General features: G+C 60.3%; 1 protein-coding gene across 1 annotated transcript; it reads right to left on the bottom strand.

Moving 5' to 3' along the window:
- Window positions 1-6,358: 6,358 nt before the first annotated feature.
- On the bottom strand, window positions 6,359-10,405 carry TRIM47 (tripartite motif containing 47). Its single transcript, XM_040989425.1, has 6 exons — window positions 9,686-10,405; window positions 8,571-8,666; window positions 8,116-8,346; window positions 7,798-7,996; window positions 7,326-7,400; window positions 6,359-7,095 (listed from the first exon to the last, which is right to left on the bottom strand). Exons 1-6 carry the CDS (start codon window positions 10,382-10,384, stop codon window positions 6,455-6,457), a joined length of 1,941 nt encoding a protein of 646 aa, XP_040845359.1. The 5' UTR covers window positions 10,385-10,405; the 3' UTR covers window positions 6,359-6,454.
- Between the last annotated feature and the right edge of the window lie 811 nt (window positions 10,406-11,216).

Raw genomic sequence — 11,216 nt, 5'->3', positions numbered from 1 at the left:
GCCCCGGTGGGCCGAAGCTCCCTATCCCCAGGTTATTAAGTTGCCGATGGGGAAGAACTGGCAAATACGCGTGGGGCTGAATTTCTGATCCTCTTAGTGAAGAGCAGCTCAGGGTCACATTTTATTTGGTTTATGTTACCAGGCGCTGTGTTGTGGCATAGTGGATAGAGCAGCCATCTGTGATCCTGGTATCCCACTTGGACGCTGGTGAGAGTCCCAGCTACTCCATTTGTGATCCGACTCCTTACTAATATGCCTGGAAAAAGCAGAAGATGGCCCAGGTGCTTGGGTCTCTGCCACCCACGTGGAAGACCTGGAAGAAGTTCCTGGCTCCTGGGGTTGGCTTGGCCAGTCTTGGCCACTGTGGCCATCTGGGGCATGAGTCAGCAGATGGAATATCTTTCTGTAATTCTTTTAAAGAAACACATAAAAAAAAAAAAAAAAAGGAAACATGGCAGCCATTTGCTGTACCCGAGTCCATGGGATAGCCTGAATTGTTCTTACTGTGCTGCTTACTGGGTGCTGCGGGCTGAGCCGGTGCGAGCGGCCAGCGCAGTACGGGGTGCTGGTGACGTGGAAGGGAGCCGTTTTCAGGCGGGTCCTTGTTGGTCCTGGATATTTCAGGCACATAAGTTCTCTGTGCTCTCATCAGCCGGCTAGGCTTGTCCGGAGCTTGTCTGGGGCTGTTTCTGGTTGCCATGGTGATGGCCCCTCCCTGCGGATCCGGGGCTGGCCTTCCTGCCTCTGTCAAGTTTAGTTGCGGCAGATGCAGTTGGTCAACTCTGAGAATCGCATGGTGCTGTCCCAGGCCATGACGGTGCCTCCCCCAAGCTAGCAAACCGGTCAGAAGCAGGTGTCCCCTTTGCAGAGGCCCTGAGGCTAGAGCCTAAGCAGGGAGTCCAGGAAGAGGAAGGACCAGGGCTCTCTGCTGTTTCCGGGTCCTCGCGGTTGGGATTGGAGACCCTTCTGTGTCTCTCTGAGGATGTGCAGGACAGGGCAGCCTTTATTTCCCACCCCACCCCACCCCTCCAGCTTTCCTGGCCTCCTGGTCTACATTTCTCTGCAATCATAGGGTGCCTGTCAAATTTCAAGTCTAATGTGCTGCTGTCCTGTATAGCACCATGCCTTGGTTCCCCAGGATGCCTAGCAAAAGTCTAGAAACTTTGCCTCACTCTGCCCACAACATATCACTCACCTTGGCCCCACATGGAGGGCCCTGGCAGGTCCCCATGCCCACACAAACCAGGCTTGTCTTGTCATTTCTCCTTACCAATTCCCCCACCCCTGTCTCTAGAATGTTCTCACCCCACGGCCACCATCCAGAATGTTCTGGTCTTTCCGGTCCAGGCTTTGGCCCCTCCTGCACATGAACAGCCTCTGCACCTTCATCAGCTAAGGGGTGGTAGGCGGGAGAGGGGGTCCCTCCTTCCTACCCACAGCCATTTGCATCCTCAGAGCATCCTTCATGGGCCGTTCCCTATGAGCAGCTTAAGAACCACCATGCTGGGCCTGGCATGATGGACCTAGTATCTAATGCCCTCACCTTGAACGCACCGGGATCCCATATGGGCACTGGTTCTAATCCCGGCAGCTCCACTTCCCATCCAGCTCCCTGCTTGTGGCCTGGGAAAGCAGCCAAGGACAGCCCATAGCTTTGGGACCCTGTACCTGCATGGGAAACCTGAAGGAGGTCCCTGGCTCCTGGCTTTAGATTGGCACAGTATCGGCTGTTGCAGTCACTTGGGGAGTGAATCAGACAGAAGATCTTCCTCTCTGTCTTAACTCCTCTCTGTATATCTGACTTTGCAATAAAAATAAACAAATCTTAAAAAAAAAAAAAAAAAGACCACCATGCTGGCAATGTGCTACTCTGCTGCCTGGGTAGGGCCAAGCCATTTGATCTCGAGGGCCCTCTATGGCCCGAAAACTGGACGCCCCCATCCATGCAGGTCAAGCAGAGAGAGCTATGGCCAGAAACTAATTGCCCCGTCTATGCAGGGCCAGCGAAAAGAGCTATGGCCAGGGCCATGATGCCCTCTGTGCATGGAGGGCAGGCACAGGGAGCCTGGTGGTCAGCGGGATCACTTGTCCTCCTTGGACTGCTCTGAAAGCTGTCTGCTGCTCTCTGGAACTCTCCACCCTGCAGAGGTGATGGGGTCCTGGACTACATGACAAGTTCTGCTGCTCTCACTGAGTGTCACCTCTTTAGGGCTCACCCTAATGGTAGCCCCAAGATATACAGTGGTGATCTAGCAAAAATGGAGCTGGTTGACACAACTCCAACTCCAGGACTCACACACAAAGCTGCTCTGGGAGCACTGTTTTCCTTTCTCTTCTCTCTCCCTCTCTCTCTTTTAAAATATTTATTTATATTTAAATTGCAAAGTCAGATATATAGAGAGAGGAGAGACAGAGAGGAAGATCTGTCTTCTGGTTCACTCCCCAAATGGCCACAACGACTGGAGCTGAGCCTGTCTGAAGCCAGGAGCTTCTTCTGGGTCTCCCATGTGGGTGCAGGGTCCCAAGGCTTTGGGCCATCCTTAACTGCTTTCCCAGGCCACCAGCAGGGAGCTGGATGGGAAATAGAGCAGTCAAGACACAAACTGGTACCCATATGGAATCGTGGTGCATGCATAGCGAGGACTTAGCCAAATAGCCATCACACCGGGCCCAGTAGCATTGGTTTATATAAGAAAACAAAATCTTGGACATTGTAAGGGGTTGGCATGGTAGTGGTGGCATAGCAAGTTAATCCTCTGTAGTGCCACCATCCCATATGGGTTGCTGCTCCTTGCCCCATCCAGCTCCCTGCTAACGGCCTGGGAAATCAGCAGAAGATGGTCCAAGGCCTTGGGCTCCTGTATCCACATACAAGACTGGAAGCAGTTCCTGGCTTCTATTATTGGCAAAGCTCCATGGGTTCTTTCCTCAACTTAGCAGAAAAATAAAAAGCCAGATGCAAGTACAAGCATAACAGTTTTTACTCAAAGAAAAGTGATGGGAAAACACGCCCTAAGAAGAAATAAGCAAGTGGAGTGGCCCACTGGAGCTGGCTTTAGGGGAGACAGCTTGGGCTTTTTATTTTTTATTTTTCTCATGATCATAAACATAGTGGGGGGGGCAGCATTGGAGCCCAGATGTCTGCGCTGTAGAAAGGTGTCTGGAACGACAGTATACAAGTGACCTTCTTGTCCTATCCCGGAAGCTCTGTCTGCACTCTCCCACTGCCTTCATCAGCTAGGCAGGGAGGCAGGAGGGAAAGTCCCTTGCCTTGATTGCCTTGGCAACTCCAAGGTCTTGCAAGTCTGTGGTCTAGGAAGCCCATCTAGTGTGTGTGGTCAGCGGACTTCAATGGGAGGGTCCAAGAAGTGGACACCGGCCATACTCTTCCTCCCCCAAGGCACTGGGCCTGTCTCAGTTCTTAGTGTCCTGTCAGCCCCAGTTGCAGCTATCTGGGGAGTGAACCCCAAATGGGAAGAAAGATCTCCTTCTCTGCCTCTCGCTCTGTGTAACTCTTTCAAGTAAAATAAATAAATCTTTTGGGGGAGTAAAGATTTCAAAGATAAAGTCTACAAAGCATCCAGGGAAAATTCTTGCCCAGCTCCCCGCTTCATTAAGCCTGTGTGTGATTGTGGGGGAGGCAGCTAACAGGGGTGGGGTTGCTCCTTCCAGCCCGCCCCGCAGGAGCCCTTGGAAAGGACACGGAGGATTCCCGGTTCTCACTGTTCTTTCGCATCTTCCCGGGGAGGGGTGAGCTCAGATCCCAGATCCCAGATTCTGAGCGTGGCGGCAAAAGGAAGCTCAGGGCCCGTTGGGAGCCGCCCCAAGGCTAACGCTCCTTCCCTCCCGGGAACAGCAAACAAGCGGTCAGGGTCCGGCCCCGCGGAGGCCACGCCCTGGCTGGCCCCAGCTCCCGGGCCAGGCCTCCTGCCCAGCCGCGGTCTCGGTGGGTCGGTCGGCTTCACCCTCTCCACTTGGGAGGTGGTGAGGGTGAGACAGGCCCTTCCCTGCAGGCTGCTTAGGCCTTGGCGGGGATGGAGAGGGGGCGGATGGGAGGGAGGGCGAGGAGAAGGGTGGAGGCCTCTTTCCTCCAAGAGTGGCGGGTCAGGGGGTTTCGCAAGCCATCAACTCGTAGCTGACCCCGGCGTGCAGCCCGAGCTGGGCGCGGGGGTCTGGGACTCGAAGTCATTTTCCCACAGAAACAAAGCTCCAGTGTTTGTTGGCTGCGCGCCTGCTCTGCGACGGCCAGATTCTGCCCTGCAGCGTCGCGGCCCCAGGAGCCTCCATCGCCTCCGTTGTGCCAGGCGGGGGGCTCCTGTGGGGCCTCTGGACAGTTCTGGGCAGCTCTGCCAAGAAGCTGGTGGCCGTGGGAACTGGCGCCGGCGCGGACAGGGATGCGCGTGTGCCGAAGAGCGCGTGGGAGACTTTTCCAAGTCCGGAACGTGGCTGAGCCCCGCAGGTTCCGCACCCTGCAACCTTGGGCGGGTTTCTGAGCCTCCTGTCTGGGCTTCTCCTTTTAGCCCCAGGAGAGCATGGGGAGCCAGTGCCTGGTTCTCTGTTCTTGGTTCATTTATCCAGTTCTATTAGAGGTAAACTTGACAAATACTGCTTTTCTTTCACTCTGTGGTTTTCTAACTTTTCTTTTTTTTTTTTTTTTTTTTAAGGTTTCTTTCTTTTTATTCAAGGCACCTCCCCAAGGCTCAAGCTGTTCTGATTCATGTGTTGGCAGTCATAGAGCAGGGAGGGCACTCTGGCCCTGGTGGCCAGCTGGCCCCACCTCAGGGCTGCAGGCGGAGGAGTCACTGAGAAGTACATACACACTCCCTGCAGCCATGCACGCACACAGATGCACACACACACATCCACAACCCCATCCTCCAGGCTTGGCAGGGTCAGATCAGATCCAGCCTGGGGGACTCCAGCCATGCCATTCCCCCAGCCCTACCCCCCTGTGCAGCCTGGTACGAGCCAGCGCCTGCTCTGGGCTGTGAGGAGGCTGAGATGGGGTTTCAGATGCTTATCTCTCAAGCTCCCACTTGCATCTTGGTGCCACCCTCGCCCAGTGGCTATGGTTGTGGCCACAGACATGACCAGTCAGGCTTGAATTCCATCGGGGGTACTCCAAGCCTGTGTGGGTGCACATCTGTCTGGGAGCAGGCATCCCAGGACATGCCAGGGTCATGGGGGGCAGAGGGTTCCCGGGCCAGGGGAGCACAGGGAGGGGTGCAGAGCTCCAGGAATGGGGGTGGAGATGAGGCTGAGCAGATGGTTCAGGGATAAAAGGGGGTGTCTTGGGGCAGGTTTCAGCCAGCAGGTGTGTGTGTGTGTGTGTGTGTGAGCACCAGGAAGTCCCCACCAGTTGTGGCAGGCAGCCTCGCAGCCTCCAGGCCACCCTCTCACTAGATGAGCTGGGGGGGGGGGGGAGACCTGTCATTGCCATGGGAACTGGGTTGAAAACCCAAAACACCAGGAGGAGGCCCCACCCGGAAAAACAACATCCTGGCTGCTGGGACACAAGTGCGCTCTGTAGGAGGGGCTATTTTTAGCTTGGAGGCAGCAGGGTCCTGCTGGCTGGCCTCATAACTCACCCATTGTCCTGTCTGACCTTGGCTGGCTGAGGGGCCTGCCTGTCTGTCTCCCACCCCCAGGAGCATGGCACAGCCTCTCTCTGGGGTGCACCTAGACTGGCTGAGAAGTCAGGGAGGAGGGAGGGCGCCTGCAGACACCCCCTCCATGGGCCCAGTCTGCCTGCTTCATGGGGACACCTCCCATGAAGAGAGAGCTGCACTCCTGGGGCAGGGCCTGGGTGTCCGCAGCTGGAGGGCGAGCACCACTCCTTTGCCTACAGATGCGTTGGGTCCAGCCACACCTTGGGGTGGTTTCATCCCAGTCTTTCTGTAGGCTGAGAAGGAGGGAGGCATGGCCCAAGGTCCAAATCTGAGGCTCCCTTAAGCACGTCCAGAAGCCCCTGTCTGGTGTCTTGACTCTTGAGCACAAACAGCAAAAGGCAAGACTGGAGCTGGGCTGCAGCCCTAGGACTCCAGGGTAGGGCTGAGCCTGAGCTGGCAGGAGTATCCCCTGGGGCTCAGGCTGTGTGTATGTGTGTGTGTGCCCCCAAGGTGAGCACCTGCCTCAGCAGCAGTCCTGGCCCCTCAGACTGGCTCCTGAGCAGAGAGGAGACCTGGGGGATTCTTGGAGGGAAAGGAGTTGCTCATTCACTGAATCTTTATTGAGTACCTGCTGTATACCAGACATTGTCCTAGAAACCTGGGCAGGGGGCACTGCAGGAGCTGCAATGTGGCCTGGCTGTAGCCCCCTCCCTACCCTGCCTGTGGGTCCTGTGTCCAGGGGGCTTCCTCCCTCTGTGCTGAAACACCAGGTGTGTGAAAGGTGGGGCTCTGCAGCAGCGAGGAAGCTGGGGAAGGGGAGGGTGGTGGCCACGCTGCTTCCTGCATCACCTCCTCTTGAGCACGGAAATGCACGATTTCTTAAGGGGCCCGATCTGCAGGTGAGCATCCACGCTCTCCAGGAAGAAGGCGGGCTTGAGCCTGTGGCTGAAGAGGCTGGCAAAGTGGCTGTCCAGGCGGCTCTGGAAGGCGTCGGAGGGCGAGGCCAGGGCACCGCTGCGGCGGGGCCGTGAGGCCTTGAGCCTCCGCAGCAGGCTCACCTTGCCATCCCGCACGGCGTAGAAGGCCAGGGCACGGTCGGCATACTCCAAGCAGACGCCCACGGTGGGCGAGAAAGGGTGGGGCAGGGGCGCCTCCAGCCCATGGAACCACACGGAAAAGCTGCGCCCGTTCCACTGCAGGCAGCACGAGTGGGCATTGCGGCCCAGGCGGCCCCGGTCATAGGGCTCTTGCGGGGAGAAGCCTTCAGCCATGACCCCAACGCTGACCCAGCCCTCAATGATCTCCACCTCCCAGTAGTAGGTGCCCCGGTCCAGGGCGCCTTCGCCTAGCACCTGCTCGCAGTGGGTGAAACGGGTTGGCGACTCTGGGTAATTGATGGGACACAGCACCCTCTTGACTCCTTTGGTCCCAAACAGCTGCAAGAACTTGTCGGCTGTGTCACTGTCCAGGTCCACAATGTAGGCGACTGGCAGAGAGAGAGACAAGGAGCTCAGCGGAAGGGGAGGGCAGATGGCCCCATCTCTGGCCTCTCTCCTCCTTTTCCACCTGTTTAACTCATGCCTGCTAGAGACTTCCCCACCCTGCCCTGCACCCTGTGAGCTGGCCTGTTTACTCCCTGCACTAGGAAGGGAGGTACAGACCCTTGGGTGCTGGGGGCCCTGCCAGCACTTGCTGGGGGCTCAGGGTTCCACTTACACTTGAGGAAGTAGTCCCTGGGGGCTTCACTTTCCAGGAGGTTGGTGCTGTCAGGATCCTGGGATTCGGCATCGGCTACGGAAGCAGGCACGGCAGGGGCTCACTTCCTAGCCTGCCCAGCGCTGGGCTCTGGCTGAAGTGTGCTCAGCTTCCCTTGCCCACATCCTGTGGCTGCAATGCCCTCCTGCCTTGTCCTGGCACTCCCAGCCAGCATGTGGTGGTGCCCCGGTTTGCCCCACTTGTTCCTTGGGCCTCAGTTCCCGCACCTCCCCAACTGCAGGTGGGTGCGGGGAAGTGACAGGGCCCTCTGCCACATGGGCTTGGGCTGATGGGTCACTGTAGGGTGGTGGCTGTAGTCGTTGGCAGGACTTGAGGCCATGCCCTGTGCCAGACAGCCATCCTCCCTCCTCCCATCCTTCCAGGCCTGGGGGGGCCTGGGGGAACATGAGTCACACACGAGGAGGACACTCACCTTCGGAGCCCAGCTTCTGCAGCCCGTCTTCGTCAGTGCCCAGCCCCTGCAGCTGCCCCCACTGGCCAGTACAGGCTGCCAACAGCACATCCCTCACCGTGCGGACAGCTTGGGAGGACTTGGTGAAGCTGAGTTCTGTGGGGAGCCCAGGCCCCGGGCCACACCCCTCTTCCAGGGCCAGCTTGAGAGCCAGCAGCTCCTGTGTGGGATGAGGGCTGGGTAAGGCTCTGCTGGCCACAGCCCCTCCCGACCCGGCAGACCAGGCACCTGCTGCCCCCTGCCAGGTCACCTCCTCCATAACCTGCAAGGTACCCTCACCTGTAGGAAGCTGACTGAGTCAGCCTCAGGGACCTGGCCGAGGTTGTGGCGGGCTCGGCTCAGGCGACTGCGCTGTTCCTCCTGTCGCCGCAGGTCCCCCTGGGAGCGGCCCAGCATGGTGGCCTCTCCCTCCTCGATGAAGGCCAGTACCTGGGTCTGGAAGCCTTGCAGGGCAGCCATGGCCTCTGCAAACAGCTGGCTTACCCTCTCCCGCTCCGCCAAGGCTGCGCTCTGCAACAGGCGATGGTGGGCATTGATGCCTGACCCCAGTGTCCCCCTGCCACGCCCCAGGGTGGAACCCAAACTTGTGCTGGGAGAGACCTGTGCTCAGCAGGGACAGGAGCAGCACCCCGAGCCCAGGCTGGACTGCAGCGCAGGACCCCATGCTGCAAGCTGACGGGGCTGGGAGCTTATCACAGGGTGGTGCAGAGCAGGGCTGGAGTTGGGGCTCTGACCTTAATGAGGGCCACAGTACGCCGGGATTGTGCGATGCTGGCGCCCAGCTCATCCATGCGCTCCTCCACCGCACTCAGGACTTTGGGCTGCTCAGTCTGTGGATGACAAGGCCCTGTGAGTGCAGGGGCTGCCTGAGGCCGCAGCCCTGCACAGGGTGGGACCAGGGGAGCACATGGCTGGGTAGGGGAGAGGCAGGGACTAGCAGAGAGCTGTGTCAGTGCACAGGTGGACCAGCAGTGGCCTTCAGGTCCCTTCATACGCCAGGGGTGCCACCGCCTAGGCCCTGGGAGGAGGACAGGTGGGCGATGCTGTCTGCCCCCTTCACACACACCCACCCCAGGAGCCGGCAGGGACAACTGCCATGGGACTGGACGCTGTCATCAATTTCTTCCAGGCAAGAAGACAAACACACAGGGTGAAAGTGTGAAACAGAGTGACAGTGAGAAAACATTGCAGACAGAGAGGCGGGTGGTGCCAGTACTGTGCGGGATTAACAGTCCCCTAAGATCCTAGGTCCCCAACACAGGCCTTCAAACAGGGGATTCTGGGCAAATCCCCGGGGCCTGTGAGTCACTGCTCCAGGCAGGAGAGGCGGAAAATCCCAAAGCCAGAGGCGCCAAGACCGGGCTGGAGGCCAAAGGAAACCGGGGGCGGGTGACGCTGGGCGCTGTGCACACCGCCCCCTGCCGCCTCTTCCACCAGCCTCACTGGGGCGGCCAGCGGCTGGACAGAGGGGTCTGTGTGCCCTGAGTCCACCGCAGCACTCCAGTCACCAGCCACATCCATCCAAAGTGGCTGCTCCTAGCCCAGTGGAAAACTGAGCTGCAACCGGTGTGAGAGCGCCTTGGCTGGGCGCATCAACAGCGCACACTGCCCTAAGCGGCCATCGTGGGGACCTCGGGGGACCAACCCGTTTCCCTCCCAGGGGCCCTGACCCAGTGGGCTTCAGGTCCTCGGCCCACCCCCTGGCGTCCCACTCCCGTTCTCATTCCCCGCACGCGGATGATACGGATCCTCAGGTTAAGGGAGAAGAACCAGACACAACCCGCTGAGGGTTAGAGGGCCACCTGCCCACCTGCCCGCCCACCAGCCCGCCCGAGGTGCCCGCGCCCACCTCCTGGAGCTCACGCTCCTGCTCCAGCGACACGAGCTCGTGGCCGCGATGCTCCTGGGCGGCGCAGGCCTCGCACAGGCACACGCGCTCGGCGCGGCAGTAGCGCTCCAGCGGCCGCAGGTGGCGCGGGCACAGGCTCTCCTCCAGCCGCCGCAGCGGGGGCACAAGGCGGTGGCCGCGGAGCGCCGGGCTGCGCTCGTGGGGGCCTAGGTGCGCGGGGCAGAAGGAGGCGAGGCACGAGAGGCAGGAGAGTGCGGCGGGTAGGGCCGCGCCCTCGGGGCACGCGTCGCAGCGCACCGGCTCTTCGCCCTCGGGCCAGGGCTCGGGCGCACTGGGGGCCGACGGCTCCGGGGCGCTGGGCGGCGCGCTGGGCGCGGAAGGTTCTGGGCTAGGGATCGGGGCCGGTGCCGAGGCCGTCCCGGGGCCGGGCCCGGGCCCTGACCCAGGGCCCGAGCCCTGGCGGAGCTGCAGCAGCTCGGACAGCGTGTGATTCTTTCGGAGCTGCAGGCCGTCGGGGAAGGGCTCCTGGCAGAGCGGGCAGCGGGCCGCGCTTCCCGGGCCGCCGGTGCCTCCCGCGCCGCGGTGCGGCCAGAGCGCGCCCAGGCAGGCGAGGCAGAAGTTGTGGCCGCAAGGCAGTGTCACCGGCTCCCGGAGCGGCTCCAGGCAGATGGGGCAGCTGAAGGGTCCGCTGCCGTCCATGGCTCTGACTGTTCGGGCGCCGCCTGTTCTGCTCCCGTCTGGGAGGGACCCGAACAGCTCGCGTCGCGGCGCCGCCCCCTGGGACTCAGGCCAAAGGTCCAGCCCCCCGCTCCACCCGCCCTTTCCCAGCGCCGCCCGCCCGAGCCTGGATGCTAGGCGTTCAGGGACGCACTCCATGCCTGGGTCCTCCGCTTCTGCGCGGTGCGAAGGGAAGGAGCGAAGGTAGAAAAAAGCAGAGCCGAGGCGAGCGCAAAGGACGGACGGAGGGTCCTCCTGCCAGCCGCCCCTGGCCAGGGTGAGGGGCCCTGGAGGGACGGCAGGGGCAGCAGCGTCAGGCATGGTCACCTTGGCCAGCCCCTCCCTGGCACCATAAGCACGGTTAGCGGGGCTGCTGACAGCGGAGGAAAATAAACGCTGACGCCTAATGTTGGTGCCCCTTGACGACTGTTCCCCTCCCCCCTCCCTCGTGGGGAACTGGGACTTTTCTAGACGTGAAATAGGAAGTTGACCTGTTCCTCCAAGTCCCCAGTTGGAGGAATTCTGTTCCGGTCAGTGGACTCTGACACCTGTGGTGCTCCCTGGGCTGGACCGGGGAGGGGAGGGTTTCCTACCTGGAGGCATTTGTTAGGAAGAGTGGGACTAGCCCCGTGGACTACCCTCGGAGCTTTGTGTAGCGGGTCCGGGCCGTCCCACTGCTCGCCCCGGGTCTTGAGCTGGGGACAGGACCAGGAAGGGGCGGGACTCGAGCCTGGGTTGTTGGCCTTCCGGCTGGGAGGCCCCAGGACGGTGGCGTCTCATGCCTGAATCTCACACGGAGGTTACCACGCACGTG

Source organism: Ochotona curzoniae, unplaced genomic scaffold (assembly GCF_017591425.1).
Source record: "Ochotona curzoniae isolate NIBS_2020 unplaced genomic scaffold, NIBS_Ocur_1.0 contig_523, whole genome shotgun sequence".
NCBI classification, from domain to species: Eukaryota; Metazoa; Chordata; class Mammalia; order Lagomorpha; family Ochotonidae; genus Ochotona; species Ochotona curzoniae.
Note: the sequence above shows the minus strand (reverse complement) of the source record. Positions and strands in the feature narration are given on the sequence as shown.

Excerpts from the sequence above, each read along its gene's own strand:
- TRIM47 (XM_040989425.1), bottom strand. The coding sequence starts at position 10,384 with ATGGACGGCAGCGGACCCTTCAGCTGCCCCATCTGCCTGGAGCCGCTC. Across the intron at positions 7,997-8,115 it reads ACTCAGTCAGCTTCCTACAG|GAGCTGCTGGCTCTCAAGCT; the intron begins GTGAGGGTACCT and ends CATCCCACACAG. Across the intron at positions 7,096-7,325 it reads CAGGGACTACTTCCTCAAGT|TCGCCTACATTGTGGACCTG; the intron begins GTAAGTGGAACC and ends TCTCTCTGCCAG.